This window comes from Terrapene carolina, unplaced genomic scaffold (genome assembly GCF_002925995.2).
Source record: "Terrapene carolina triunguis isolate 2854851 unplaced genomic scaffold, T_m_triunguis-2.0 Scaffold374, whole genome shotgun sequence".
In the NCBI taxonomy this organism is placed as follows: Eukaryota; Metazoa; Chordata; order Testudines; family Emydidae; genus Terrapene; species Terrapene triunguis.
The window spans coordinates 2,915,417-2,943,192 of record NW_020664725.1 but is presented as its reverse complement, the minus strand read 5'-3'; the positions used below and the strand labels follow the sequence as shown (position 1 = coordinate 2,943,192).

At 52.7% G+C, this 27,776-nt stretch overlaps 3 protein-coding genes across 3 annotated transcripts; 1 reads left to right on the top strand and 2 right to left on the bottom strand.

The window, feature by feature from the left end:
• The first annotated feature begins 2,607 nt into the window (after window positions 1-2,607).
• Window positions 2,608-5,609, top strand: LOC112113390 (secreted seminal-vesicle Ly-6 protein 1-like). The gene is made up of 3 exons (XM_024209663.2): window positions 2,608-2,803; window positions 4,165-4,284; window positions 4,798-5,609. The coding sequence occupies exons 1-3, from the start codon at window positions 2,752-2,754 to the stop codon at window positions 4,911-4,913; spliced, it is 288 nt and encodes a 95-aa protein (XP_024065431.2). The 5' UTR covers window positions 2,608-2,751; the 3' UTR covers window positions 4,914-5,609.
• A 1,615-nt stretch (window positions 5,610-7,224) lies between these two features.
• On the bottom strand, window positions 7,225-8,602 carry LOC112113376 (prostate stem cell antigen-like). Its single transcript, XM_024209643.2, has 3 exons — window positions 8,551-8,602; window positions 8,111-8,230; window positions 7,225-7,379 (listed from the first exon to the last, which is right to left on the bottom strand). Exons 1-3 carry the CDS (start codon window positions 8,600-8,602, stop codon window positions 7,225-7,227), a joined length of 327 nt encoding a protein of 108 aa, XP_024065411.1.
• Window positions 8,603-15,594: 6,992 nt separating this feature from the next.
• On the bottom strand, window positions 15,595-17,118 carry LOC112113370 (secreted seminal-vesicle Ly-6 protein 1-like). The gene is made up of 3 exons (XM_024209632.2): window positions 17,067-17,118; window positions 16,585-16,704; window positions 15,595-15,749 (listed from the first exon to the last, which is right to left on the bottom strand). Exons 1-3 carry the CDS (start codon window positions 17,116-17,118, stop codon window positions 15,595-15,597), a joined length of 327 nt encoding a protein of 108 aa, XP_024065400.2.
• Window positions 17,119-27,776: the final 10,658 nt, after the last annotated feature.

Below are 27,776 nucleotides of genomic sequence, written 5' to 3'. Positions count from 1 at the left end.
TCTAAGTACTATGAACCCTGAAACGTGCAAATGGGACGGAGCCCCTCGTCCCACGGCATGGGGAGACAAACCACCACCACTGCCCTGCACCATCTGGCCAGGCCATGCTTAGCTTGGCTCTGCTCCCATACAGCCCCAGGGAGCAGAACACTGCGCTCTGGATCCACCCACCTGAGCTTGTTGCGGCTGGCTGGAAGTGACACAATGGGGGGGACATGCTGGGAGCTGGTGGGAGTATGTTTAGCCCTGTGGCGGGGATAGCGCTGGATCCAACGGAGCCGATTTGTTTGGGGCCAGAGACTGCGGCTTGGCACGTCCCAGGGTCACGCTGAACCCAGCACACTGAGTAGCCCACTTTGTGTCAGGTGCTGTACGTGCAAATCATGCCGAAGCATCAATGCACTAATGTCCTGAGTGGGGCCAAGGGGCAAACAAATCTGACTGGTGTTGTCTGTGTCGTTACATTGCTAAACTCACCCATGTGTCTCGTGCTAAGGAAGTGCCTTTAAAATCTCAGTGCACCCAGCACATCATCCGCTGTGCTAACACACCCTGGCCCCCATGCAGCACCCCTCCCCCTGCCAGCACAGCCTGGGGGTCACTGCACGCTACAGCCCATCCAAACTCAAACCTGTTACCCCTTTTGGTCCAAGTGGTTAGCCAGTATTTGGGACTTTGTGCGTCATTTCCATTAGGAGGAGAGACTGATGCTAGAGTCAGGTATTTCTTTGGTGCAATCCTGTCTAGTAAAAAGACTGGCCACAAAGTCCTATTTCCCTAAACAAAACAGAACCGAACAGCAGGCAGTTTCTTTGCACAGAAACCCAAGTCTGCATTTCCAGCCGGCACTGTGCCCAAACAGAAGCCCTGTCGCTCAGCTTCCGGTCAGGGCCATGCTCACTCCTGCTTGTCTTGCGTGCTGATGCTGGCACACACACGTAGCTGCAAGCAATCAATCCCCTAGCCCCTGTGTTTTACAGTCAGTCTCAGGGAAACCTCTTAGCCCCACATAGAATCACAGAAGTGTAGGGCTGGGAGGAACCTTGAAAGGTCACCAAGTCCACCCCCGGCACTGAGGCAGGACCCAGATACCTACACCATCCATGACAGGTGTTTGTCCAGCCTGTTTTTTAAAACTTCCACTGATGGGGATTCCACAGCCTCCCTTGGAAGCCTGTTCCAGAGCTACCTTTATGTCTAACTTCCCCTAGCCTTGTTCTCAGAAACAGCTGGACCATTTTGGCTGAAACTTTCCAAGAAAATTCAGCCAGAGGCAGACACCTGTCATGGAAAATGTCAGTCTAACTAGCTAAAGTTTGGCTGAAAACAGGGCCCTATAATGGGATGTCTTGGGCAACCATAATAATAGGTGGTGCTACCAGCCCCTTCACCTAAGGCTGGAATATGAAGCCACCACTGGGGCAGAACGAGGCAGCTCTTTAACTGGGCACAGCAACACAACCCAGGTTTAGGACAAGACTTGATGATGTCTCCCCTGTCCAGTTGAAACTACCAGAGAGGGGGTGTTTCAGGAGGTGGAATGTCATTGCTTGAGTTGGACGCCTTGGCTAACACCAGTGAGGTCCCTCTGGGGCCCAGTCATTGGCCTCCAGCAGCCAGTGTGATGACTAAATAGTGTGTGGCTGAGACAGTCCAAACTACCCCACAAAGGGGGCATCCCATTGTGCTGGTCTTAGAGTGACCCTGGGACAGGCCGAGCCGCAGACTCTGTCCCTAAATGAATTGGATCCATCTGATCCTGCGCTGCCCCCGCTGCTGGGCTAAAAATACTGATGGAAATCTGCCACCCACGTTCTCAGCATGTTCCCTCGGTGTCCTTTGCAGTGGTCAGGCTCAGGTGGGCGGATCCCAGGCCATAGGGTTCTGTTCCCTGGGGATGAGGGGGCACAGGCAGTGTGGTTGGAGGAGTTTGCACCTTTCCAAGCGCATGAGCTGAGGGGGGTGCTGCAGCTCCCCACTCCCACAGCCATTGGGGGCTCCAGGTTTCTTAGTGAGCTTCCCGTCCTGCCTGCCCTCACCCACTGTCCCACCATAGTCCTGATCCCCCATCCCAGCTCCCAATTGCCCTGCTGGTAACTGGGGACACACGCTGCTCTTTCTCCATAACAGCTGGTGGGACTCTGCCTGTGGCCAGGGCGTTCTCTGTTGGTAGAGCCACTAGCTCTGCTGCCCTCCACATCGCAGCAGCGGGACTTGCAAGGGGCTGCCATTCTGCTGGGGCCGCCTCTATTGCAGCTGGCTCCCCTCTCCCCGGGGGTGGCGGGGTGTGTCTCAGCCACGCAGACTCAGCGGCCAGCTGGAAGGTTTTATTCACAGTAATGGGGTAAAACGTTTAATTCTTAAAAAGGACCATTTATGTTCTGTGGACATTGGTAGGGACCCTATGGGAGCCCTGGGCGACTGGCACCAGCCCAGTCCAACCCCAGCCTTTGGGGAGGGTGGGCAGCTGCCTGCCCAGAGCTGGTCACCTGAGCAGGAATCGCTCTGCTCCTGGACTGACCATTCAATCCAATCTGGGGATATGATTATTAATCAACAGAAAAACCTGGGTGTTTCCCGCAGGAAGGGCCCTGATTGGCTGCTGCCCGGCCTCCAGTAGGGGTAATATAACTCCGTCTGGTGTTTGAAGTGTGCCATACTCTGCACACTGCCCTGCACCACTGCCCGGGCTCTCACTCGCTCAGCACACCGTGCCACTTCCGCCGCCGCTTGAAGGAGAGAAAACGAAGGATGAACAAGATGCTGGTTCCTGTTTTCACGGCCCTGCTGTACTTCGCAATGGGTAAGTCCCCAAACGAAACCGACCAATTCGCCCCCAAAGGGGCCAGATCCTCGGCTCCATCGGGGAGCTGGCCCATCAACGTCAGTGGAGCTAGCTAGGATGATGTACAGCAGCAGAGGAGCTGGCCTTTGTTAGTTAGGGAGGGGGATTCACACACTGTAGTGTAAGAGCAGCCTGTGCTCTGCATTAGTGACAGACGCCTTGGCAAAGCCAGGCTGGCCTAGGGAGGGACCTGCAGAGGGACAGATAACATCAGCAGTGTTCTGAAGCCAATACAGGGAAATGGATGGGTTCGTAAGACTGAGACAGGGCTGTTGAGTTCTGCAAACCAGCGACATGCCTCCCAAACATACCCAAATACAGCAGGGCCATGAGCTTGTTAGAAATGTCTCTGGCAGTCGCTAAGTCGAGCTGTGCTGAATCCAGGCAGTTGGCAGAGACAGACCTAGCCCCTTTGTGGCACGAGTGAGGGGGATTTTGAGCTGACCTGAGCAGTGAATATTGCCAGTACTTTTCTCCAAGACAAAGAACTGTGCGATGTGTATTGCAAAATGGTGAGCAGCAGCCAGTGCCAATCACTTACGCGGGTCACTGTGATTTTCACATTATTTTAAATTTTTAATAAAATTATAGGGGTAGGAAAGATTATATGCTGCCACAGGGATAGCGGAATAGAGAGATCTGACTGGCTGCTGACCTCCTTGAGATTCATGCTGAATGGGTTTTTTTTCCCCGCGCACTTGAAAATATTCACTGACTCTTTCATAAGCAGCACAGAAAAACTGGAATGGGTCTTCAGACTGATTTGGTTCACCCTCCACATAGAAATCACACTGTCGGAAATATTTTAACTACTAGATTAATAGATTAAAAGCTCATTGTAACTGAAAGGATCAGAGAGAGAGGTATTTTTCCTATTTCCTCCCAATTTACATTGTGTTTCTAAGCCCTCTGTTAAGTCAGTTTCAGTATTTCCTGGGTATAGTCAATTAGTCAGTTTCCACACCTGTTTCTTTGGGTCCTGGGACAGCAAAAGAGGAAGGAAAAAGCTTTACAAACACAGCGATGTACCTTTAAAAATCTGAAAAGCTACTAGAACAATTGTGGTGAATTCATAAGTCAATTATTTATAGAGTCAGAGGCAGAGCTAGTGTGTGTATCCTGATGAGTTTCTATTTCATGGGCTTGGTTTGGTCAGCTCCCCACGCCGATTCACACTCAGCCTTTCTATAACACAGGGACACGAGAGCTCCCTGTCACCACGCTCCTGATCAGACGGGTGACTCTATTTCCCTGCCCATCTCCAATGGCCCTCTGTGCCCGGCGAGTTGTGTCATTCTCTTCTCTCTCCTGTAACGCAGCGGGCGCCCTCCTGTGCCACGTGTGTGTCAGACAGCAGCCGAACAAGACGTGTCTTGCAGGGAAAAGCATGTGCAAGGCGGCTCCGGGGGAATCCTGCTACCTCCAGACACTCCTCCTCGGTATGTGCAGGTGGTAGGCATGGCCCCCCGCTCCCCTGGTTGGTGTTTTCAGTGAACATAGATGCCCCATCTCTGGGGCTCAAGGTTTTGGAGGGCAGCAAGTTCAGCCGCTGGGAGGGTGGGGACTAGGAGGGTCTCTGCTGGGCCTGGAGTGACCCATGGCTGCCAAGCTGGCAGGACACTGGGGAACTCCAAAGGGAGCCATGTTCATCCCTTAGTCCAGAACAGTGACTGTGACATGGGGCTGTAGGGAAGGGCAGGGGTTGGGGAGTCCCCGAGGACAGAGAATGGGACCAGCAAGTGTCTTCCCCTGGAGCAGCGGGAAGGGAATGGCAGGGGGTGACAGAGGAGACATGGTTCCTGGCTATCGACAGACGGGAGGGCAGCTCAGCTGGTGATGCTCTGGCTGGGGGGCCGGACCAGACACTGGATTCCTCTGGCACAGTCCCAGGGAGGAGGCATTTGTCCCTGCCGCCCAGCCCTGGGGACTCATGGCTCTCTCTCTTTGTCCAGGGAACTTCCCCCTCTATGCACAGCAGGGCTGCTTCAGAGATTGCCAGGACCAAGTCGGAGGCACATTCATCCATCACGACTTCCGCTGCTGCACCGAAGACTTCTGCAATGCCTAGGGGCCATGGACGCCGCTTCCCTTCCCACTCACTTGGGGGCAGCTGCACTTCTGGAGGAAGTCCACATTCTCCCCTCCCCCGTCCCTCCTGGTTTCTCTCCTGGTTTCCCCAGTCTGATTAAAAACCCACCAGAATCCAAGACCTGCTGTGGCCCATGCCTGCCCTCTCCTGTCCTCTGGCCCCTCCCCTTCCCATGGCCCCCTCCCCTTTCACTCCTGTCCTGCCTGCCTGCCCCCTCCCTGTGTCTCGCTGGCCCAGGCCCAGCACTATGACTCCCTTGGATATTGGATTTGCTGTGGTGCTGTGGGTTAAGGTGACCCCCCCCCAGCTGTTGTTCAGAGCCCCTGCCCCCCTGAGAGCATTAAGGGGCCCCTTTCCCCTGATAGGGCTCTGAACAGGGTGGGCAGTTTGCCAGTGGGGAAGGCTCCAGTGCCCTCCTTTGGTGTTTGAGGGATGGGGCACCGTGCCTGCCAACCAGACAGCCCCGCTCAATCCCCCCTGCATCTGCCAGGCTCCCCCGAATGCCTGGAGCCAGCCCTGAGCCTGGGGCCCATGTAACCCACACCCCTCAGGGCAGTGCTCCGTGTCCCTCTGGCGGTGGCTGGGCGTCCAGCAGTACCAGCTTCGGTCCCCACTGCCAACAGCCCAGCTAGGGCCAGCATATTGTCCACCATTCCTGAGGACTGAGGGTGGGACTGCTGTTAAGATACTTTGTGGGGCAGGAGTCTTACCTCCTTAGAATTCATTAATTACTGATTTCCCCAAATTCATTCTGTTGTCTGCCTCCCCTTTTCCCCTCCCCTAATAAAGTTCTCTTTGTTTTAACCCCTGGACTCAGTCCTGGCGCATGGGGAAGAATTGCCCACCAAGGGTGCTCAGGGACGGGTACATTGTTTCATTGGTTTCTGGGGAGGGGATCAAGTCGGTGTCAGCTAAGGAAGGAACCCTGAGAACGTTGAACCCAGCCCTTTTGCTGCCAACACTGGGGCCTAAGAGTTCCACTTAGACCCGCCCTACCAATGGGAAGAACTTGGATGTAATTCCCCAGGGCCAGGCACTCTGCTTTACCTACCAGAGGGAGATGTCCTAGCAGAACCTCTGCCATCTTTGGACACGTAGGGGTGGTGATAGAAGCTACTGTCTCAAATGTGGGTCTGAAAATACATTGTCCCCTGACGGTGTATGAAACGAAGGCCCTGAGCGCTCTGTGACAATCAGAGGGTTTATTGCGCAAGGAAACAAACGAGCAGAATATGACAAAGAGGGAGATAAGCGCAGGCGTTTCATCAGCAGAATCTCAGCTGCAAATACAGCAAGCCAGGATCACACCCTGGGCACGGCAGGGAGGCAGCGGTTCAGAGTGTGTGGGGGCTGAATGGAATGGTGGGATGTGATCTGTACAGAGTGACCCCATTCCAGGATCACTCAGAGATCAGGGACTGCCCCAGGCACAGTGGGGTTTAGATCACGGCAGGGAGATGGGCAGGACTCGTTTCCGAGGGCAGGGGGAGCTCCGGGGGACCAGCCAGGCAGGGAGCTGGGCACGCTGCAGAGGAGGAAATCCCTGAGTGCCCTGCTGTCCGGGTTCCTGTCCCAGGCATGGCTCTGCCAGCTAGTTGCCTGGGGGAGAACCTGGCAACTAGCTGGCAGAGCCATGCTTGGGACAGTATCGACCCTTTTACAGCCCGTCTGGAGCAGAGAGCTGTGGGTTGTGCTGTGTTCGCTCTGTCTCAGGTGTCTGCACTGAGCAGACACCAGGCTCAGGGCGTCACTGGGGCCCAGTGTACAGGGAAACATGGAGGGAGAATTGAGTGGGTCCCACTGGTTGGCATGCAAGGTGTCCCCTCTGCACTGTAGCCCCCCAAGCTGGCAAACTGCCTGCCCTGCACAGAGCGATGTCTGGGGAAAGGGGGGGGGGGCCCTTAATATTCTCATGGGGCAGCGGCAACTCTGAAACGACAGCTGTGGGGGATACGGGCACCTTCAACTACGGAACAGCAGCAAAGCACCAGTTTGGGTGCTGGGCCTGGGACAGCAAAATGGGAGGAGGGCAGCCAGGCAAGGGGAGGGGCCAAGGGGAAGCAGGGCGTGGCCAGGGGGAGTGGGGCGGGGCCAGAGGTTAGAGTTCATTTCCTAATTTAAATATCGTTTGTAGCTGACAGGAGCGTGTGATTGAGGATGACACCAGGGGATGGTCTTGGGTCCCGCTGGATTTTACATGAGGCGAGGGGCATGAGAGACTAACCCAGAGCCAGGGGTGGGGTGAAGGGAGAACATGGCGTTCCTGCCAGCCCTGAACGCCAGTCTCCCCTTAGGCATAATCGGAGAATTTGGGGAAGGGATTGTGGATGTTGCAGAAGTCCCCATCTGTGCAGCACTGGGTGGTGTCCTTGTAGTAGTCTTCAGGGATCTCTGTATCCTCGCAGATGGATGTGCAGCCCCGCTCCACACGATTGATAAAGCCCGCTGCAGAGGGAAAGAGAGACAAGAGCCAGGTGCCAGAGACAGGCCCCTCCTCCCAGCTGAGCTGCCCTCCCCTCTGTCCAGGACTCCTCTGTCTCCCCTGCCACTCTCTTCCCACTGCTCCAGGGGAAGACACCTGCTGGTCCCTCTCTCTGTCCTCAGAGGACACCCACTTCTGCCTGTCCCAGTGTCACAGGGTCTGTCTACACTGCAGTCAGAGCCGTGACTGAAGCGCTGTAGACCGGCCGGAGCTAGCGTTGATCTAGCTAGCTCCAGTAACAACAGCAGGGCAGCGACGTCAGCACAGGTCGTACGAGCCCACCCGGGACTCCGGGTACATACGCCAGTGGCTAGCTGCGCTGTCACCCCTGATGCCACAGCTTCCCTGCTAGCGTTAGCCAAGCTAGCTAGATGACCGCTAGCTCTGGCCTGTCTACAGTGCTTCAGTCACGCCTCGGATTGCTCTGTCGCCATCCCCGTAGTCACCGTCCTTGATTAAGGGACGAATGTGGCACCCACATAGCGAGCAGCAGCAAATCCCAGAGCCAGGTCGACAGACTATGGCACTAAAAATAGCTGTGTAGATGCTCCAGGTGAAGGTTGGGCTGTGAGGCCCTCCCCAGCACCACTGCTAGCTTGGCCACAAGGGGTCACGCTAGAGTAAGGTGTTCTTCCCTCACACCCTGGCAGCTCCTAAATTGCATTCTGAGGGGTCCTTGGCCTCCCAGACTCACCTATAGTGATTTTACGGGTAAAGCAGGATTCCCCCCGAGCGGCTGTGCAGGTGTGTTTGCCTAGCATACAGCTGCCATCCTGTAGCATCATGAAACAGCCGTTGCACTGGAGAGCTGCAGCTGTGGAAAGGAGAGAGAAGGCAGAGTAGGAAACAAGAAGCCGGGCCCAGACTGGTGACTGGACACAGACACCAAAACAGCTGCCCGGCCGCGTGGAACCAGCCATGCCCCTCCCCCACATTGATAGATGGCTTTCCAGGGGCGGCTCTGTCCCTCCGCCAGACCACAGGCTGCCCTTGAGCTAGAAGACTTGGTTGTAATTGAATTGCCCTCGGTAAAGAACATGGGCCAGACCTCAGCTGACTGGTCTGGCACCAGCTGAGGCTTTGCCCCATCAGGGGTGGAAATCTCCCCTCGTTGGGTTTTGTTTCGGGACTTACCCATTGCTAAGCAGAGCAGGGCTGGCAAACCCAGAGCCAGGATCTTGTTCATCTTTAGTTTTCTCTCTGCCGAGCCGAGGGGGGAACTGTGCGATCGTGTCAGGCCAGTGAGGAGCAGAACAGGGCCTGCAAACCTGGTGCACTGGCTCCCAGGGGGAGGACAGAGAGGGATTTATACTCCCGGGGACTGGGGTAATTACTAATTACAATCTAATGGTCACCGTGCAGCCCAGAGCAGAACGTTCCCTGCCCAGGTGAGCGGCTCTGGCCGGCGACTTCCCAGCCCTGCCTCCCCCACAGGGGCATTTTGCCAAAGGCACAAGCGGGAGGGAAGTGGCAAAGTGCCACGGCTGCTGGGAATGAGGGGTGAGACCTGTTCCTGAGCCACTGTGGAGCTTTCGATTGGCCTGTTGGGTTCTATTTTATTAAGAAAAAAATCAGATCAGTTATTACAATGGTAAAAGAATGTATTGGGGTGAAGCATGCACTTGTCACAAATAACCACTCATAGACTCATAGACTCATAGACTTTAAGGTCAGAAGGGACCAATATGGTCATCTAGTCTGACCCCCTGCATGATGCAGGCCACAAAAGCTGACCCCCCCACTTTCCCTTAGCTCTGCTGTTGAAGTCTCCAGATCGTGATCTAAAGACTTCAAGACGCAGAGAATCTTCCAGCTTGCGACCCCTGCCCTATGCTGCGGAGGAAGGCGAAAAACCTCCAGGGCCACTGCCAATCTACCCTGGAGGAAAATTCCTTCCCGACCCCAAATATGGCGATCAGCAGAACCCCGAGCATACAGGCAAGATTCTCTAGCCAGACCCTCATTTGACCAGCGATGGCCGTTATTGCCTAATTGATTAGAATCACGTAATCCCATCAAACCATTCCCTCCATAAACTTATCTAGCCCAGTTCTTTTTCAGGCAGCCGGTTATAGTTAAGTGAGAAGGTGCAATTGGTGAAGGACACAGAGACTTTATGAGCTTGAGTTGGTGCAGACAAATATATCTGAAGTAATAGAAACATCAATGTACATAATTATAAGTAAGGTGGTTCCTGCTTTGTTCATACTTACAAGTATTTCATTGTGGGGACTTACAACCTCCTGGACCATTAGAAACAAAGATGGAAGAGAGTGTAAGTGGACCCCACCCCAGGAGGAGAGTACAGGGCCAAGCTTTCTATCCATTGTAGGGAGCCCCCATAGGGTCTAGAACCCAGGTCTGTAGAGCTAATAGGTAGGTAGCATCACCAGGCTGTTACCCAGGCTACAGCCAGTTTGCTTGCCACTTCCAATGATCTGCTATGGACGCAGCCCATGGGACGTTCCACCTCAAGGGTTTGACAGACAGCAGCCTCAAGACTCCTGATTGGCTGTCTACTCTATATAAACCCAAGGGGCAGTCCTGTAGCTGCCATGACTGTTCCTGCTCTTTGCTCCTGAAGTTCAGGCTTTGACCTCAGCTTGATTTGGATTTTGCCTCCTGGCTTGGATTGACCCTGGCCTGGAGCCTGACTATGAACTCCTCTGCTACTTCCAACCTCAGGTTTGCCCCTGCTCTGACCTTTGGCCCTGACTGCCCTTGTTGGGATCCTGACAGGCTGTCCCATGTCATCCCCTGGTGCCCCAACAACAGGCTGGATAAACACATTTTTATACACCTTTTCCTATTTCACCCTCTCATGTCTGGGACCATATTTGATAAGGTTTCAGCCCTGCCCATGTATGGTGGTACCATAGTTCAACTTCCAAGCACCAATGCAGGCACTTACATCAATGAATGTCCCAATAGTTTTGATACGTCAATGCAGATAGCTCCATTGTTAGACTTATTGCAAAAGTACCCATCTGCTTGTTTGTGGTTTACGCATATATCACAAAATGCATTGCTAACCTATCACAAGATGCATATTGCTAAACTTCATAACCTTCGCTTAAGCACATAATACTTATTCCAGTTAGGCCTAACTCTAAGCCCTTAATGCTTAAAACCTATAGCTAAGCCTATTTTTAATACATGTGTTTTGGTTCTTCTACTGGCTGTTACAGTTGCGATAATAACATTCATTGTTATTTCTTTATGCATGCTTAGCAAATAGATTGTGTTTTACTCAAAACCAAGATCAGGCCAGGGTCAATGGTCAACAGATGCAATTCTGTGAAGCAAATAAATATATTCCCAAATATGCTGCCTGCCCGTCCAGCCAGCCGCCCATCCACACGCACAGAGTGTTGATGTCATAGACTTTAGTGAGGCATTTCACTTGGTGCCAAGCGGCATTTTGATTAAGAGGCAACTACAATACAAAATCAACATGGCACATATTACATGGGTTAAAAACTGGCTAAATGATAGGTCTCTAAATGTAATTTGTAAATGGGGAATCATCGTCGAATGGCTGTGTTTCTAGTGAGGTCCTGCAGGGACTGGTTCTTGGCCCTACTACACTATGTCACACTTTTATCAGTGTCCTGGAAGAAAGTATGAAATCATTCCCGATGAAGTTTGCAGATGATCCAAAAGTGGAGGAGTGGTAAATAATGAAGAGGCCAGATCGCTGATACAAAGCAATCGAAATCACGTGTGTTACGGTTACCAGGCAAACTGCACCTTAGACCGTTTTTGCCCCTCTTGAGTGCACCCCTCAGGTAACAGGCCTGGCTTCCCCTCTGGGCAGAACCTCTGGGTCCAACCACTCTTAGAGTGGGTCTTTGGGTTACAGCCCCCTTTTTTACCAACCATATTAAATCGGCAGGCCCAACTGGGTTGAGCATTTTCAAGCCCTTCCCCCCCCTTCCCCCCGGGAGCCTGTGACCAGCAACGGATTAAAATGACTCAGAAAAAGCATCTTCAAAACAAAGCCTTATTTAATCTATCACCCAAAGGTACATAGCTCTCAGAGCAAGGAGGGTAAAACCAGAACGTTCTCTGCACGTATTTCCCATTACCTCCACCGTAATCTTTCTTCTCAATCAGTTTTGTTTGCAGTGTTGTAGCTGTGTTAGTCCCAGGATATTAGAGAGACAAAGTGGGTGAGGTAAGATGTTTTATTGGACCAACTTCTGTTGGTGAAAGAGAGAAGCTTTTGTATTGTATTGAAGCAAGCTCTCTCGGGGTATTTGGGTGGCTCCACTGATTACTCCTGAGGGAGGAGAGGAGAGGCTGAGGGAACTGGGATTATTTAGTCTGCAGAAGAGAAGAATGAGGGGGGATTTGATAGCTGCTTTCAACTATCTGAAAGGGGGTTCCAAAGAGGATGGATCTAGACTGTTCTCAGTGGTAGCAGATGACAGAACAAGGAGTAATGGTCTCAAGTTGAGTGGGGGAGGTTTAGGTTGGATATTAGGAAAAACTTTTTCAGTAGGAGGGTGGTGATGGGTTACCTAGGGAGGTGATGGAATCTCCTTCCTTAGAGGTTTTTAAGGTCAGGCTTGACAAAGCCCTGGCTGGGATGATTTAGTTGGGGTTGGTCCTGCTTTGAGCAGGGGGTTGGACCAAATGACCTCGTGAGCTCCCTTCCAACCCTGATATTCCAGGATTCATTCTGCACCAAAAAATTAAAAATTCTGTGCCCTGGGTGCAGCTAGTTGGAAGTCAGTGGCATGGGGATCTGGATGTGGGGGCTCGGGGTGGTGCAGGGAGGTGGGGCTCATCAGAATCGGGGTTTGAGTGCAGGGAGCTCAGTGGGTGGTGGTCTGGGTGCAGGGTTGGGGGGGTCTGAAGGCAGGGGGCTCCAGATGCAGGGGTTGAGGTTCAGTGGGGTGGGGTTTAGGTATGGAGGGCTTGGGGGGGGGTACGGGGTGAGGCTTGGCAGGGGTGTCTGGGATGGGAGGTCCAGATGCATGGGGGAGCAAGACACACTCCCCACAGCTGTGTCTGTACAGCTCCCGGTACAGTGACCCCCTCCCCCCACAGGTGAAGAGCGAGCAGGGGAGGATGCTGAGCTTCCTGCAGCTGGGGGAAGTTTCTGGGGACGGGTCTGACACAGCCCCAGCCACTACTTGCAGGGGAAGAGGAAGTCCTGTCCTCTCCTGCCTCCAGCCCAGCCAGGACTAGCAGCTGATCCTGGCTCAGGGTAGGAGCCACTGGCTGGGGTGTTCCCAGCCCCACAGAGATTTATGTCTTCACTGAGTGCTCCGGTTGCCTGAAATGATGTACCTGTGCAGCTAGGGAGAGGTGCGTGACTGCTCTTGCAGCTTCACTTTCCTTCCCTGTCAGAAAGTCATTTTTCTGCAGGGAAGCAAAGAAATCTGTGGGGGACATGAATTCTGCACACATGCAGTGGCACAGAATTTCCCCAGGAGTAGCTGATGTACTGCTCTGGGGGGTCCTTGTTTGGCAAAGGCAGTTTTTAGTGTGTATCCTAGACTTTCTCCTCCATTTCTACCATATTCTGTGGTATCTGAGTGCCTGGTGGTAGATAACAGATTTCTTGGTGTGTTTGGGGTGATTATTGGATCTGTGAAAGAATGTGTGGTGATCTGTGGGTTTCTTGTACGTAGTTGTCTGTAGGACACCACAATCAGCTTGAATAGAATCCAGGAAGCTGATACAGGTGCAGTAGTGCTCTAGAGAGAGTTTGATGGATGGGTGGTGGAGGTTGAAGTTGTAGTGGAAATATGAGGAAGTTTAGGTCATCTGTCCAGAGGATGAAAATATCACGATGTGTCTCAGGTATATCATTGGTTTCATGGTGCATTTGTCCAGTGATATACCTGTTTATAAGACTTACTACAACAATCTGTAATCCACTAACTCCATCTTTTGTCTTGTGACTGCAGGGGTGTTAATGGGTCACTTCACCTTGAATAGTCCCTTAGAATATGTGTTAACTACTTATGTTAAACAATCTGTTCCATATTGTAATTAGCTGGGATGTTCTGTGTACCTTTCCCAGACCTGAAGAACTCTGCGTAGCTCGAAAGCTTGTCTGTCACCACCAGAGTCCCTCACTTACCGTGTCTCTTTGCAATCATTTGTAAGTTCCTGTCAACCCAGCTAACCCTCACCTCTGGAGGTGAGAAGAAGGCTGTCCTGCTGGCAGCATGCTCTCTCTGTCTCTCTCTCTCTCACTTGGACTGGGTATCCGTCTTAGGGCTTGTCTACAGTTTTCAGGTGTCTGTGCTGAGCAGACACCAGGCTCATGGCGTTGCTGGGGCCCAGTGTACAGGGAAGCATGGAGGATGGAGCGGGAATTGAGTGGGTCCCACTGGTTGGCATGCAAGGTGTCCCCTCTGCACTGTAGCCTCCCAAGCTGGCAAACTGCCCACCCTGCACAGAGCGAGGTCTGGGGAGAGGGGCCTCCCTTAACAGTGCCCTAGACCAAATGGCCCCCAGGCGAAGAACCTGTTCAGTGCTCCCCTTCCTTTGTTAAAATTTTGAATCCCTTATTTTTTTATTGCATTTATAGCCCATTTCATGACTTTGATGCACGATTTGCATGCGTGATTTATCCCTGGCATAGAAGCCGATAAATTTGCACGCTAGGATCTGTATTTATTCATGTCCTATATAAGCAAATTAAAAACAAATCATTTGCTCTAAGCGTATAGAAACTTTTTAATTTTAAGAATAACTGAAATGTACTGACATCAAGAAATGGAACTGTGCACCAACACTGGGTGGTCCAGAATTAAATAGTGTTACAGCCTTAGGATGTTAACCCTAGTCCTTTAGTTAAAATTTGCCCCTTGCTGCAAACTAGATTGCAATTGAGCTTTTCGCTTCCTGTACTGAGCTCCTGAAGGCTTCTTCGGGGGCATCTCTTATTTTCTAGGTGGGAAAACAGACAGGATTAGGGAGAGCAAAAGTCTGTGTTCCGCAATCTTAGAAAGTCATCAAACATTACATGTTAAGCATGGCAAAAGAAGTAACAGTATTTCTTTTATCCTGTTGCGTAGATAGAGGTTCGATAGCTATCTCTGGCATCTCATTAAATATGTCCTTTATTAGTCGCTACTTACACTCTTCAAGTCTTAAAACACAAGTACACTTTCACAATTACACAACAAAGCAAGGTTCCCAGTATTGCAGCTGGGCTCTTGCTTCGCTTCAGTTCGTTCTTATATCTCACTGACTGGCAATGCCCCTCCCCTTATATACCCACGAGGGCATGGCTGACAACGTTCTAGGAAGTTCGAAGAGAGTGTCGTTCTCAAAGTCTGGAAAGTTCCATGAGATTCTACAAAGATCCAGAACATTCTAGGACAGTGGTTCTCAACCTCCGGCCCAAGGGCTGCTTCCGGTCCAATCAGCACAGAGCTGCAGCCCATGTGACATCCTCAGGGCCATACAGGTAGTATTGGATGCAGCCCACATAAGACGTGTGTGGCCCACAATAGGTTGGAACCACTGTTCTAGGAGGTTAATGCAAAATGAATCACATACGGAATACCGAAGAAGTGAGGTTCTTACCCACGAAAGCTTATGCTCCCAATACTTCTGTTAGTCTTAAAGGTGCCACAGGACCCTCTGTTACTTTTTACAGATTCAGACTAACACGGCTACCCCTCTGATACTTGTTACTTCAAACATTCTACTTTCTGTTTTGTTGCTAACAATAAAAACAGTCCCCCAAGCCCGGTGACCCCAAAGCCTGGCACCGCAGGTGGTCACCTTGGTCGCCTGCCCCTAAATCCAGCCCTGCCCCCTTAATACTCTCACGGGGCAGCAGCAGAGGCTCTGAAATGACAGCTGGGGGGAGTGTGTCACCCTGATACGGACACCTTCAACTATGGAACAGCAGCAAAGCACCAGAGAGTTTGGGTGCTGGGCCTGGGGCAGCGAGATGGGAGGCGGGCAGCCAAGCAGGGAAGGGGCCGGGGCGAAGCAGGGCGGGGCCAGTGAGCAGAGCTCATTTCCTAATTTAATTATAGTTAATTGATGTCAGGAGTGTGTGATTGAGGGTGATGCCAGGGGACGGTCTTGGTTCCTGCCAGGTTTTCAATGAGGAAAGGCGAGTTGGGGAATAACCCAGAGCCAGGCCTGGGGCAAAGGGCAAATGTGGCTTTCCTGCAGCCCCAGGACCACACCCTCCCCTTAATCCTCCTTGGGGGTTTGGGGCCAGGGGTTGTGGACGTTGCAGAAGGCTCTGTCCGTGCAGCACTGGGTGATCTCCTTGTAGTCGTAGTTGCTGAGCACTAGGTCGTCGCAGATCACAGTGCAGCCCCGCTCCACCCGCAGGATCTCGTTCCCTACAGAGGGAAAGAGACCTGAGCCCCCAGGGCTGGGTGCCAGGGACAGACCTCTCCTCCCAGTGACAGGGCCAGGGGAATCCACCAACTGAGCTGCCCTCCCCTCTGTTGACTCCCAGGAGCCGGGGCTCCTCTGTCACCCCACTTCCTGTAGCTCAGGACCCTTCTCTGTCCTTAGAGGACTCCCCCACCCCGCCCCTATGCCCCAGTGTCCCAGTCACCTTCATGGACTAAGGGTCCGGCTACACTTCAGGCAGGACATTCCCCTACCTCTGATCCAGCGAGCGCTCTAAGAATAGAGGGTAGCCATGGCAGAGCGAGCAGCAGGCGAGGCCAGCCCCCCCGAGTAAGTGCCCATCCAAGACGCTAGGCATGTAGACTTGGGGGGTGGAGGGGCTAGCCCCTCATGTCTCACGCTGCTGTGGCTACACTATGTGTGCTCAGTCAGAGCTAGCATGGGGATGTCTCCCCCGAGCTGCAACATCTCTCCCCCCGCCCTTAGGGCAGACGTACCCTAAAGGCTGAACACGATTCCCTAGTGCCACAGCCGGCGTGGCCAGAAGAGGTCACTCTAGGGTAAGGCGATCACTTCTCCCCTCCCAGCACTAACTGCCCCAGAGATGGGGCATCTTTGGCTCACTGGACTGCACAGAAACGCAGGGACAGTCTGCACTGGTGTCTAGTGCCCTGGGCAGGATCGAACTGGGGCAGCTGGCTCCGGTTACACGTCTGCTGTCGGTGTGCTAGCTGGAGCAGAGCGATGGGTGTATCTCCTCGAGCTGGACATTTCCCCTCCAGCCCCGGCCTCGATGTGCCCTCAGTCACTCTCACTCACCAGCGGTGATTTTGCGGGTGAAGCAGGATTCATCTGGAGCTGCCGTGCAGGTGTATTGGCCTATCTTACAGCTGCCGTCCTGTAACACCTTGAAACAACCGTTGCACTGGAGAGGATCCGCTGTGAAGAGACGAGAAAACGGAGAGTAGGCAACGAGCAGCCACGGATCGGCCACGCTCCGTGCACAGGCACGTTCCCCGTCTCCAGGAACCATCCAACCCCCACGGCTGTCCTGCTCCGGTTCATTTCATCTGACCCTCTGTGGGCAGGTCACTGCTAGGCCAGTCTGGCTTTCCAGGGGCGGCGGTTCTGTCCTTCCACCAGAGCACAGGCTGCCCTTGAGCAAGAATAGTTGGTTATAATTGAATTGCCCTCGGTAAAGAACATGGGCCAGACCTCAGCTGACTGGACTGGCACCAGCTGAAGCTCTGCTCCATCAGGGGTGGAAATCTCCCCTCATTGGGTTTTGTTTCGGGACTTACCCGTTGCCAAGCAGAGCAGGGCTGGCAAACCCAGAGCCAGGATCTTGTTCATCTTTGGCTTTCTCTCTGCCGAGCTGAGGGGGGAGCTGTGCAGTCGTGTCAGGCGAGTGAGGAGTGGCTCAGGGGCTGCAAACCTGGTGCACTGGCTCCCGGGGGAGGACTGAGCCACATTTATACCCCCGGGGACTGGGGTAATTACTAATTACAATCTAATGGTCACCGTGCAGTCCAGAGCAGAACGTTCCCTGCCCAGGTGAGTGGCTCTGGCAGGCGACTCCCCAGGCCTGCCTCCCCCAAAGGCACAAGTGTGTGTGTGGGGGGAAGTGGCAAAATGCCACGGCTGCTGGGAATGAGGGGTGAGACCTGTTTCTGTGTCACTGTGGAGATCTCAGTTGGCCTGTTGGTTCTGTGAGTGTGTGTGTGTGTGTGTGTGAGATTCTGTGCAGCTAATAAATGTGTTCCCAAAACTGCACGCTCACAGGCTCGCACGCATCTGCATCCATGAATGTTTGCCCTCACCAGCCCCATCGCTCACCCGCAAGCAGAGAGCCATGCCCTGTACCAAAGGGACTTTTATGGGAGTTAGAAGGAAGGAAATTGCAGCCCCTAACATTACAGATGGAAGCAGAGAAGAACCAGAGAGGGGAACCCCTAACTCGATGACACAAAGGGCCTTCTGAAAGGAAGATGCCAGGATGGCCCTGCCCAGATAGTATTCACAAAACATGGCTGTAAGAGCAGGTTCTGACCTTCATGACGCCCCTTCCCTCGGTAGCTCTCCTCTGGGCGCACATGCCCCCCAGACCGGCCACAGTCCATGTCTCATGTGACGCTCTGGCATTTGGCAGGTGCGCCATGGGGCTCAGGGGAAATGGACTAGGGATTTGCACAGTCTTTTCACCGGGCTCTGTAGCACTAGGGCTTGTGCGTTGTGCTGCACGCTCCCGGGCCACGTGTGCGAGTCCCAGCAATTCCCCAGAGTGCTCTTAATCTTTCTCTGCCTGTGTCCCCCACCTCATCTAGAAATCAGACCTACCTGGCCCCATTCCTGGAGTGTCTGAGCGCCTGACAGGTTGTAATGTATTTATCCGGAGTGTCCCCCTGTGAACTAGCACCGAGCTACTTGCCCTATTTTGTGGGCAGGGAACGGAGTCACCGAGAGCCTAGATGACTGCTCAGGCGCACATGGGACATCTGTGGCAGAGCAGGGAATAAAACCCAGCTCTTTCCCATCCTAGGGTAGTGCCCTGCTCAGCCTTCTGAACTAGCAGAATCAACTACCGTCCCCCCATTTGATAGCGTATGTAATGGAGAAGCTGCACAGGGTCATTCGATGCAAAGCTAGGACAGGAATCCAGGCTTCGAATGCAGCAGTCCAAAGCCTCGTTCTCATTGGCTGTCAGGCACCCTATTGGCTCGTTGTGTCATTTCCATGCGATGCTGAATATAGAGCCTGTGACGAATGTGGGAATTCTCGGTAGCGTTTCGATGAGCTAGCGGGAGGGCTCTGTACCAATCCCCTTGGCAGGGCTACCCAGTGGGTACAGAAGGGTTAAAGTGCTGCTCCCGGGCGGGAGAGCAGAGAGATTGCCTGAACCCTGGACACCTAACAGTGGAAACTCCAGCAGGCAGGCCAACAGTGTGAATCCAACATGGCTCTACTGGAGGAGGGCCATGGAGGAGAGGTGTCAGGCGTCCAGCTCTCACCTGGAACTGACAGTCAGAGTGAGCCAGGATGGACTGTACAGCAGCTTGGCTAGGTGGAGCCCTGGCATTGGCCGGTCTGGGCCGTCTGGGCTAGCCTAAGGATTTCCTGTTGACTAATAAACCTACTGTGTTTGGAAAAGGCTGAAATACTTGCTGAGGAGCATTGATCCCTAGAGAGGGTGACCGGGCGTCTACCTCCATTGGACTTGTTGGGCAGAGCTCAGAGTGAGAAGCTGGAGCTCAGAGGCTCGGTCTTGGAGGCGTTGAGGCCATGAGGAAGAGTGGACCCCTTGGGGGTCTGGCACGCTGAAGGGGAACCCCCAACGGACTGGTTAAAGGCCGGGGCGTAGCACAGCTCTGGTGGAAGTTGGCAGCTCTGGTGTCTGAGAGTCTGGCTCCAGGCACCTCTGCTTTACTGGTGCAATAAACAGAGGCCGTATACCATAGAGACAGCAAAGTCATCAGTGGGGATCCAGAACTCCTGTACTGAACACACTAATCCCTGCAACCCCAGTTAACAGGGGGCCTCTAACAGTGAGTCGGTCGGTAGCAGGCTCTCATTAACCCTGGAAAGCTAAGCTGGTATAAGCAGGAAGGGTCTCTAGTTAGGCAGAGCTGCCTGCACGAGCGTCACGCAGAGAACTGACGCCGTGATCCACGCTTGTGTGGTGCTGCAGACTCCATGTAGCGTGGTGCTGGCCTGGCTGGAACAGGCACCTACGTTCCCTTTGCAGCGCGTAATGACAGACGCGGGTGAGTGGATTCCAGTGCTCGTTGTTCTGGTCTGGGAGACTGATGTTAGGCTTCCCCCGTGTACCTTTCGCCATTCCCACCCCTAACCCGGACATGTGCCCCTGGCAAACAGCGATGTTGCCAAGGTTGGCATTGAGAGTTCGCGTTAGCGTGGGCTGTAGGGTGTCTGTGCTGGCAGGGGGAGGGACGCTGCATGGGGGCCAGGCACAGCTGGTGAAGTGCTGGGCGCACACCAAGGGATTTGAAAGGCTTGTGTGGGTGGGTTTGGCCCTTGGGCAGCACAGACAGGACCAGTCAGATTCATTTCCTGCTGTTGGCTCCACTCAGCGCTTTAGAGCTTTGATTCTTCAACATGATTTGCACGTGCCAAGCCGCAGTCTCTATCTCCGAACAAGTCGGCTCTGTCTGATCCGGCGCTGTCCCTGCTGCAGGGCTAAACATACTCCCACCAGCTGTCACCCATGCTCCTAGCACATCCTCCTGCTGTGTCACTTCCAGCCGGGCACGACGGGCTCTGGTGGGTGGATCCAGAGCGCCGTGTTCTGTCTCCTGGTTCAGGGAGCAGAGCCAAGCTGAGCGTGGGCTGGGCAGAGGTTGGGGGTTGCGGCTCTTTGCTCCGTGTGCGAGGGGCTCAGTCCCGTTGTCAGGTTTCAGGGCTCATAATGCATAGACGGTGTCTGTCCCTTAAAGGCAATTTGGCAGGTTCACGTTGGAGCCTTGTGATCTGCTCGGGGGCCTTCGCTCTGACTCTTGTGATGGATTTGCTAAGCAGGGGCCTAAAACTCCCATCAGCCTCCTCCCCATGGTGCATCCCCTTCCTCACGGCCAGGTAGGGGGAAAGGTCCTGAACCAGGCAGTGACCCACTGGGCTCTGTTGGGAAGTGGTGGCCGCATGGCGAGCCAGGAGCTGCAGAGAAAACGGCTGCAGAGTGGAAGGTCAGGAACTGTGCACAGAGCTGTGTGTGGAACAGGCTGTGACTGTCAGTCATTACAGCTGGGTGCAGGTCTCTGTTGGGCTTATGGGGAGCAGCAACGGCTGGGTTGGGTGCCAGTGCAGGGGAACCCCAGCGAGAGACACTGACTCAGCCTGGCCCGGGAACCTGCAAGCTCCTATTTGCTGGAATAGAGACTGGACTGGAGAGGGCACCCCGGCACTGAGTCTGAAGAGCCCTGACTCGATGGGACTGCCCCAGGGCCCGAACAGGAACCACCGTGGCTCACTTTGAACTGTGACTGTCTACACCTCTATACCCAGCGTATCTGCCACCTTCCCCTTTCCTGCCAGCCACAGGGAAACCCTTTCCCTTTGCCGTGTGTCTGAGTGGTTACTGGGGCCAGGAGGGCATGCATCCCCAGGTACAGCTGAGGTGCCTTCAGGTACAGTGGGCACGCAACTGGCACCTTTGGGGTTTGGTGTACTCGCCCTGAGCAACCCAATATTACACTCTGGCTGCCTCTTAGGATAGCAGTGGGAGCAAAGGGAGCCCCTCAGGAGATGGGCTGTGTATTGACCACATGGTTCATACCTGCTTGAAGTCTTCTCCTGCCTTGGCTTTTGCAAACACAAGCCCTAGGGAGTGCCCGAAAGAGGCTGATAGTTTGTGGCATTTAATAACCATTCCACAGATCTGATCTCAGTGCAATCCCCTGAAAATTCTGTCTTCCCGCCTGGAGGATCTATCACGCAGTGGTGGTGTTTCCTAAGGGAAATGGTCGAAGCCCCATTGCTTGGGTCGAGAGTTGCTCAAAAAGCTAAAGAAAACCAGCTTTGCAAGTAAAAGCAGTGCGTTCAGCTTGTTCTGATTGGTGAGGCCATGTTATGACCCGTACCCAGGCAACTGCTGGGCCTCTGAGAAAGTGTTTGTGAATCCTGAAAACGTTGCAGATTTTGACACTCTTGATGCTTGCATTGAAAATTCATAGCAGAAAGAGCATTATAACTATTTGTTCTCCAGTTGAAAAGATTCCAGTCATCCAATCAGAGCTCAGAAACAAGACCATGTGACTTAGTTGACCAGCCACCCAGTGAGAACAATGTCTACGGAGTAGTGGAAGTTGTGGCCTGGGGTCCCTGGGGTGGCCCTCACTGAAAATGCCAAGGTCAGGACAGGCTGCAAAAAGGAGCGCAGATCCTCCCCAAACGGGTGGTTAACACTGAAGTTAAACTTACCAACCAGTCATAAACTGTGCTTCTGATCCCCCACACTGGTTATCAAGAAGCTGAAAAAAGAAATCACACAGCCCCCTTTATTGCATTCCAGTTCTCTGGCTCCCAATCAGCACCTAGGTCCAGTGCAGTGAGAAATTATTTAAAAACTCTGTTCACTATACAACATGTTCTTCTGAACCCCAAAGAGTCAGCCACATTACCAGGTCAGTATTAGTTTGGATCTTACCCCAAATCCCACGCTGCCAGCCAATCCTTTAGTGTCTAATACTAAAGGTTTATTATAAAGGAAGAAGAAGGAAGAAGAAGAGTTAAATGATAAAGCAATCAGATACGTACAGAGACTTCAAAGTCCATACATCAGGTTTTTAGCAGTATTGGTGACTTGCTGGCTTGAAAGTCCCTCTGGACAACATCCGCAGCTTGGATGAGTCATTCAGTCCTTTGTTCAGAGCTTCGTTGGTAGAAAAGTCACTCCAGAAGTAAGAAGCAGGAATGAAGACAAAATGGAGAAGATGTAGTTGCCTTTTATAGTCTTTTGCAATGTGGCTTGTACTTCCGGTGTCTCAAACACAAGCTTCACAGCACATGGCATGGAAAAGCCTTAGAGTTCTGTGTCCACCGGCATGCCACATTGCCTTGCTGACCCTTAAGGTATATCCTCTGGCTCCTTTCCATGGGTTCATTGTACTGCTGATGACTCTTGATGGGCCATCGAACAGGCTAGGCAGTGCTGATGCCAATCTGTCCAGGGGTGTCACCCAGAAACACAGCACAAGTTTGGAAATACAGATATACCCTACGTATCTCTAAATCACAATACAAAGGTGATACAAACATAGAAACAAGATTATCCTACTTGGCAAATGATAACATTTCCGCAGATACCTTACACGGCATATCTGGTCCGATTCCTTGCAATTTTATAATATTGGTATCAATAACATCACAAAGCGTTCCTCTAATTCCATACAGTGTCACAGAAGTGAACAGTGTCCAAGCAGCTTGTAGCCTGAAAGTTATTCATCTCAGCTATAAGCAGCAAATACTTAAGAGCAGCAAACACATTCAAAGAGATCAGTATCAATATGCAAATGCTTATGGAGCTAAAAAGGCAACATTCTTAATTGATATCTAAGCGGGTGCCTCTCCCAACCTGTTCCACAAAATCCAACCCTCTTCCTGGGCTTTGGCTTTATTAGCAACCAAAACAATCAAGAGCAGCTCAAACTTTCTCCCCAGGTTGAGCTACTCTTAAGGCTCCTCCCTCAGGCCTGCTCAGCCAACACTCTAGGTCCTCTCTCCCCAAAGAGTCCCTCCCTTATATTGAATTGGGACATCTGCTACAGGGAGTCAGGGTTAAGTGGATTCTGCTATTCAGCAGCCTCAGCACCTGCTAACAGGGTGGGGTGTTTCAGGCAAACTCTGCAAGCAGTTACCATGGCCAATGGGCGCTGCAGGGTCGGTGCCTGCGAGCCGAAGCAGCACGTGGAGCAAGCTGAGGGAGGGGAGTTCCTGTCCCCCTCCCAGGTAAGCTCCACTCCGCACCCCAGCCCTGAGCCCCCCCCACCCAAACTCCTGCTGCTGGGGGGAAAAGGGGCCCCCCCAAGGGGCCCCCCCAAGACTGCCCCAGCAGCAGCCGGTGTGCCTGGCCCGAGAGCCGCCCGAGCTGCGCAGGTGGCCCCCAAACCAGCCGCACCAGCCGCTGCAGAAGTCATGGAGGTCACGGAAAGTCATGGAATCCGTAACTTCTGTAACCTCCGTGACAAACACGTATCCTTATTCATAATGAATAGTTTGACCAGTGCTACCTGCAATATTTAAAGCTAGACTGGCCAAAGCATGCTATGGACTGTAGGGGACAATCTTGCACTGGCTACTGGGAGATGGTCTGAGAAGACTTTGCATGGGACTATGGGAAAGTGATTGCGCAAATGAGGTGAGAATTTGATGTGTGAAGGAGGGTGAGGGATCTCTGTCCAGAATCCCTAATGGGAGCACAGAGAGAGATCTGAGTTTTAAACCATCTGTGTTTTTTTAAAATGCATTTGAAAGCTCTAGTGTTAGGTGACTCATGGTTCTGTTCATGAAGCCTTCTGCCTTGCATCCCACGCTGCGTGTTCTTGAGATTGCTCCCCAGGTAAACGGAAGCCACAATAACACAAGATCGGGCCTGGGATCAAATCGGAAAGCGAGTCCTTTCCAAGGGACAGTCCTCTCTTGATGAGTGGAATGACGGGCCGATCTCCGGAGAGAATTATGCTGCACATCACAGTGCTCCGCTGTCTCCATTCAAGCGGTTTCCGTTCCAGAACCCCAACGTCCCTTAATGTTCTATAATGAAGTTTATTTCTTCTCTCTGCTGCTTTAGAATTCAAAGTCCTGGGCGATCCTGTGCCCGGATTTCCAGCTGCAAGCTTTTCGGAAGATTTCTTACTGGAGCGAATACCAATGAGGTTTTCATTATCTCTTGCGAAAAGGGAACCCAGCTGACTGCGATGTTATGGCCCGGGGGCAGGACTGTGGTCACAATCCTAAATATTATTTTTTGAGCTTTCATGTGGGTTTTAGTCATTACCCAGTTTCAAGCCTCAGGAATGATACAGGAGTCTATTAGCAGGGACCCATTCCAGCGAGGAGCTGGCTCTTTCTCACCAGCAGATGGCGGACTTGATCCAAGATTGACCTTAGAAGCAACCAGTCATCTAGTGCTGAGTTCAATGTTTTCCCATCGAAGCTCCCATTGAGACACGGGGATGAGGGTTTCCCACTAATGGGGAGATGGGACCCATCTTCAATTCTGCTGTCTCTGGACTATGGCCATTTTGAGGCAAACTGCACAAGCAGGATAAATCATGGGGGGAGGGAACCATGGGCCAGACCCTACTGTTTCTTTGGGGGATATATCTTCAAGTCACCTAAGGGCCCCACTCTTGCAATCATAGAATCATAGATTATTAGGGTTGGAAGGGACCTCAGGAGATCATCTAGTCCAACCCCCTGCTCAAAGCAGGATCAATCCCCAACTAAATCCCCAAATGGCCCCCTCAAGGATTGAACTCACAACCCTGGGTTTAGCAGGCCAACGCTCAAACCACTGAGCTATCCCTCCCCCCAAATCAAACCCACGTGGCCGGCCCCCAGCCCCTATCTGGAGCTAGTGGGGTTTGGCACAGGCACAGATCTGACTGCAGGAGTGAGGCCCAGGATTGTGAGATTATCTTTTAAACCTTTGTTTGAAAATTATGCTGCGAAGTCTTTTCCCCCTGGGAGGGACGCCCCTTCTCTGCTATGGCAGTCTGGATGGAGAGTGCTAGCCCACCTCGCTTGGCATTCTGGGAGGATAAACTTCTGGAGTAGCAGGCTCTAGAGAGAAAGGATGGGCAGGACACATCATTTGCCAGAAGCACTGATGCAACCCCTGCTGGAATCCTGTGCCCAGCTGTGCTGCCCACAATTCAAGAAAGATGTTGATAAACTGGGGAGGTTCAGAGAAGAGCCACAAGAATGATTAAAAGATGAGAGCCTCCCTTGTAGTGATAGACTCAAAGAGCTCAATCTATGTAGCTTAAGAAAGAGAAGGTTAAGGGGTGACGTGATCGCAGTCTGTAAGTACCTACATGGGGAAAAATACTTAATGGTCTCTTCAGTCTAGCCGAGAAAGGCATAACACGATCCAGTGGGTGGAAGCCGAAGCAGTTCTTTAGGCAGTTCTTTGGCCTTTGTTATACAGGGGATCAGACTAGATGATCACAATGGCCCCTTCTGGGCTTGGAATCTGTGAATACTAGAGATGAACTGTGTGGTGTTATTGGCTCTCCGTTCCAGGACTGAGGAAGATGCCGTGTGAGATTACACTAGAACAGGCTGTGTTAGTCTGGGAGCCAGCAGGAACCACAGGATCTGTCCATATTCAGCAGCCTTAAAAAGAATCCCTTTTCTATTCACTACAGGCCTGTCTCTTCACCACAAGGGGAACAGGAAACCTTAACCCAACGCTTCTGCACTTGAGTGTGTTTTAAAAAAAAAAATCCAAACCCTGCTCTTGAACCAGCTCTGAATGCCATTACCGATGCCCTTCTTGCATGAGCGTCCTTCTGTTCACAGTGCCGTTAAGTGACATAAATGGCACGCCCAAACCTCGAAACCAAATGCATCAAACCTCATTCGATACTTCGGCTTTCTTTGTTCCAAAGGGAAGGAATTGTGGAAGAAGAAATTGACGCTCCTGTGTTCCAGGAGCTCCTTAAAGCACTGAGCTTGCTATTGAGGTATATATGCAGGTCACTGGGACACCCTCTGGAAAGCTTCAGAGATGATCTCATGTACCAAGCTCAAGGTTACACGGTATCTGCCAGCTTCATTCGGAGCCACTTCCGTGTTCCAGTCCAATTCTAAACCCCACCTCTCGTAAGGGAAATTTAACAGCCACAAAACCAATGGCCCGCATAAAAATCACTTGAAGAGACCACAGAATTAAAGAGACATGGTAACGCCCCTCTATGCGGGATGGGTTCTATTTTGCACTTAAAGGAGGGATTCAACATCTTTGATTTGTACGAAGAATATTGAGTATCTTCCCCAAACTTGCAGCACATAATCTGAGAGTTAAGATTGAATTTTCTGGGCATGTTCTAGTAAATCTGTTAATTAGTGAAGGAATTAAAAATGGGGGGCCATTACGGAAACATTCTCCCAGCTCTCAAGCTTCCGTTGGTTCCCTTGGGCTAGCTGACAGCTGGATTATCATCAGTCCCACTTCCCAGAGAGTGAAAGCTCAACGCGGCTAGTGACGAATGTACATCTGCCGTGAACTGTGGCTCCATTCAGAGGGCTTTAACTCTGGGAGAGAGAGAACCAAAGCCCCGCACCTTCCCAGCTGGCCTTTACGTGCAGCTGAGGCTGCTCAGAGAGGCCTTGCAGCACCAGGTGCTCCCCCGTTCCTCCCCCTCGCTACTCCTGTTAGTTTTGAGACCCCAGTATTATGTGAGTGGGACTCACTCATGGGGTGACCAGAGAGCAAGTGTGAAAAATCAGGATGGGGTGGGGGACAATAGGTGTCTATGTAAGACAAAGCCCAGAATACTGGGACTGTCCCTGTAAAATGGGGACGTCTGCTCACCCTACTGCTAGTACCCTGGCAGGTCCCTTCCCCATGGCCTTGGCTGGGAAGCGCGGGCCCTAGGCAGACCCTGAGTGCTACCCAGCCGGAGGCATTGTTTCACCAAATGGAATACTGTTCCGAATGTCCAGCTCGTGAGATCCGAGGGAGCATGTTCCAATCCCCGGCAGCTCCCGAATCGCCCATTTGGGGTTATTTTAAATGATGCTTTTCATGAACTCCAAGCAGCCCCTAAGAACCAGGGAGGAAAAGCGACCCTATAAAGCTAACCGAGGTATTTAATTTACCGCTGCGGCTGAGCCACCTGCCCGCTAACGGCCCTCTTTCCACGCCCAAACGTGCCACGCCGGAGAGCGCAGGGGGCTAGTGGGGCAGCTGTGCTGAGCCAGCAGCTCGTAAACTCGCACTCGGGCCAGAAAGAGGCCCTGGAAGAGGCTGGCTCCAGCCCAGGAGAGGCCGGGACTGGCTTAGTGCAAGATCCATTGTGCTGTTGTTAAAGGGGCCCCAGGCCCTTGTCGTGGGGAGAGCCTGCAGCTGCGGAGGCGCGGGGCACGGCAGCCTCTCCACACAGGAGCCGCCTGCTCCCCACCGCCTCCAGCCTGCTGTAGCCATTGGCCCCCCCCTCATCGTGGTATTGGGGGCTCTGCCTTTAAGGGCTGAGCTCCCCAGGCAGAGAATTTGGGTGTGGCACTGTGAAGTGCTGGCTGTTACGCTGCACAGCCCAGCCAGTTGGAACCAGACACCCAGCAAAGCAGAGCTCTCTAGACACTGGGTGATCCTTGAACATCTCTCACATCTCTTCCCCCCCTACCCCCCACGCTTCTCAGAAATCTGCACTGGCTAACTGCAGCTAGGGTTCCCAACTGTCTAATCACAGAACCCCAAACACCCTTGCCCCGCCCCTTCCCTGAGGCCCTGCCCCGCTCACTCCATCCCCCCTCCCTCCGTCGCTCGCTCTCCC

Excerpts from the sequence above, each read along its gene's own strand:
- LOC112113390 (XM_024209663.2), top strand. The coding sequence starts at position 2,752 with ATGAACAAGATGCTGGTTCCTGTTTTCACGGCCCTGCTGTACTTCGCA. Across the intron at positions 2,804-4,164 it reads CCTGCTGTACTTCGCAATGG|CGGGCGCCCTCCTGTGCCAC; the intron begins GTAAGTCCCCAA and ends CCTGTAACGCAG. Across the intron at positions 4,285-4,797 it reads CCTCCAGACACTCCTCCTCG|GGAACTTCCCCCTCTATGCA; the intron begins GTATGTGCAGGT and ends CTCTTTGTCCAG.
- LOC112113376 (XM_024209643.2), bottom strand. The coding sequence starts at position 8,602 with ATGAACAAGATCCTGGCTCTGGGTTTGCCAGCCCTGCTCTGCTTAGCA. Across the intron at positions 8,231-8,550 it reads CCTGCTCTGCTTAGCAATGG|CTGCAGCTCTCCAGTGCAAC; the intron begins GTAAGTCCCGAA and ends TCCTTTCCACAG. Across the intron at positions 7,380-8,110 it reads TACCCGTAAAATCACTATAG|CGGGCTTTATCAATCGTGTG; the intron begins GTGAGTCTGGGA and ends TTCCCTCTGCAG.
- LOC112113370 (XM_024209632.2), bottom strand. The coding sequence starts at position 17,118 with ATGAACAAGATCCTGGCTCTGGGTTTGCCAGCCCTGCTCTGCTTGGCA. Across the intron at positions 16,705-17,066 it reads CCTGCTCTGCTTGGCAACGG|CGGATCCTCTCCAGTGCAAC; the intron begins GTAAGTCCCGAA and ends GTCTCTTCACAG. Across the intron at positions 15,750-16,584 it reads CACCCGCAAAATCACCGCTG|GGAACGAGATCCTGCGGGTG; the intron begins GTGAGTGAGAGT and ends TTCCCTCTGTAG.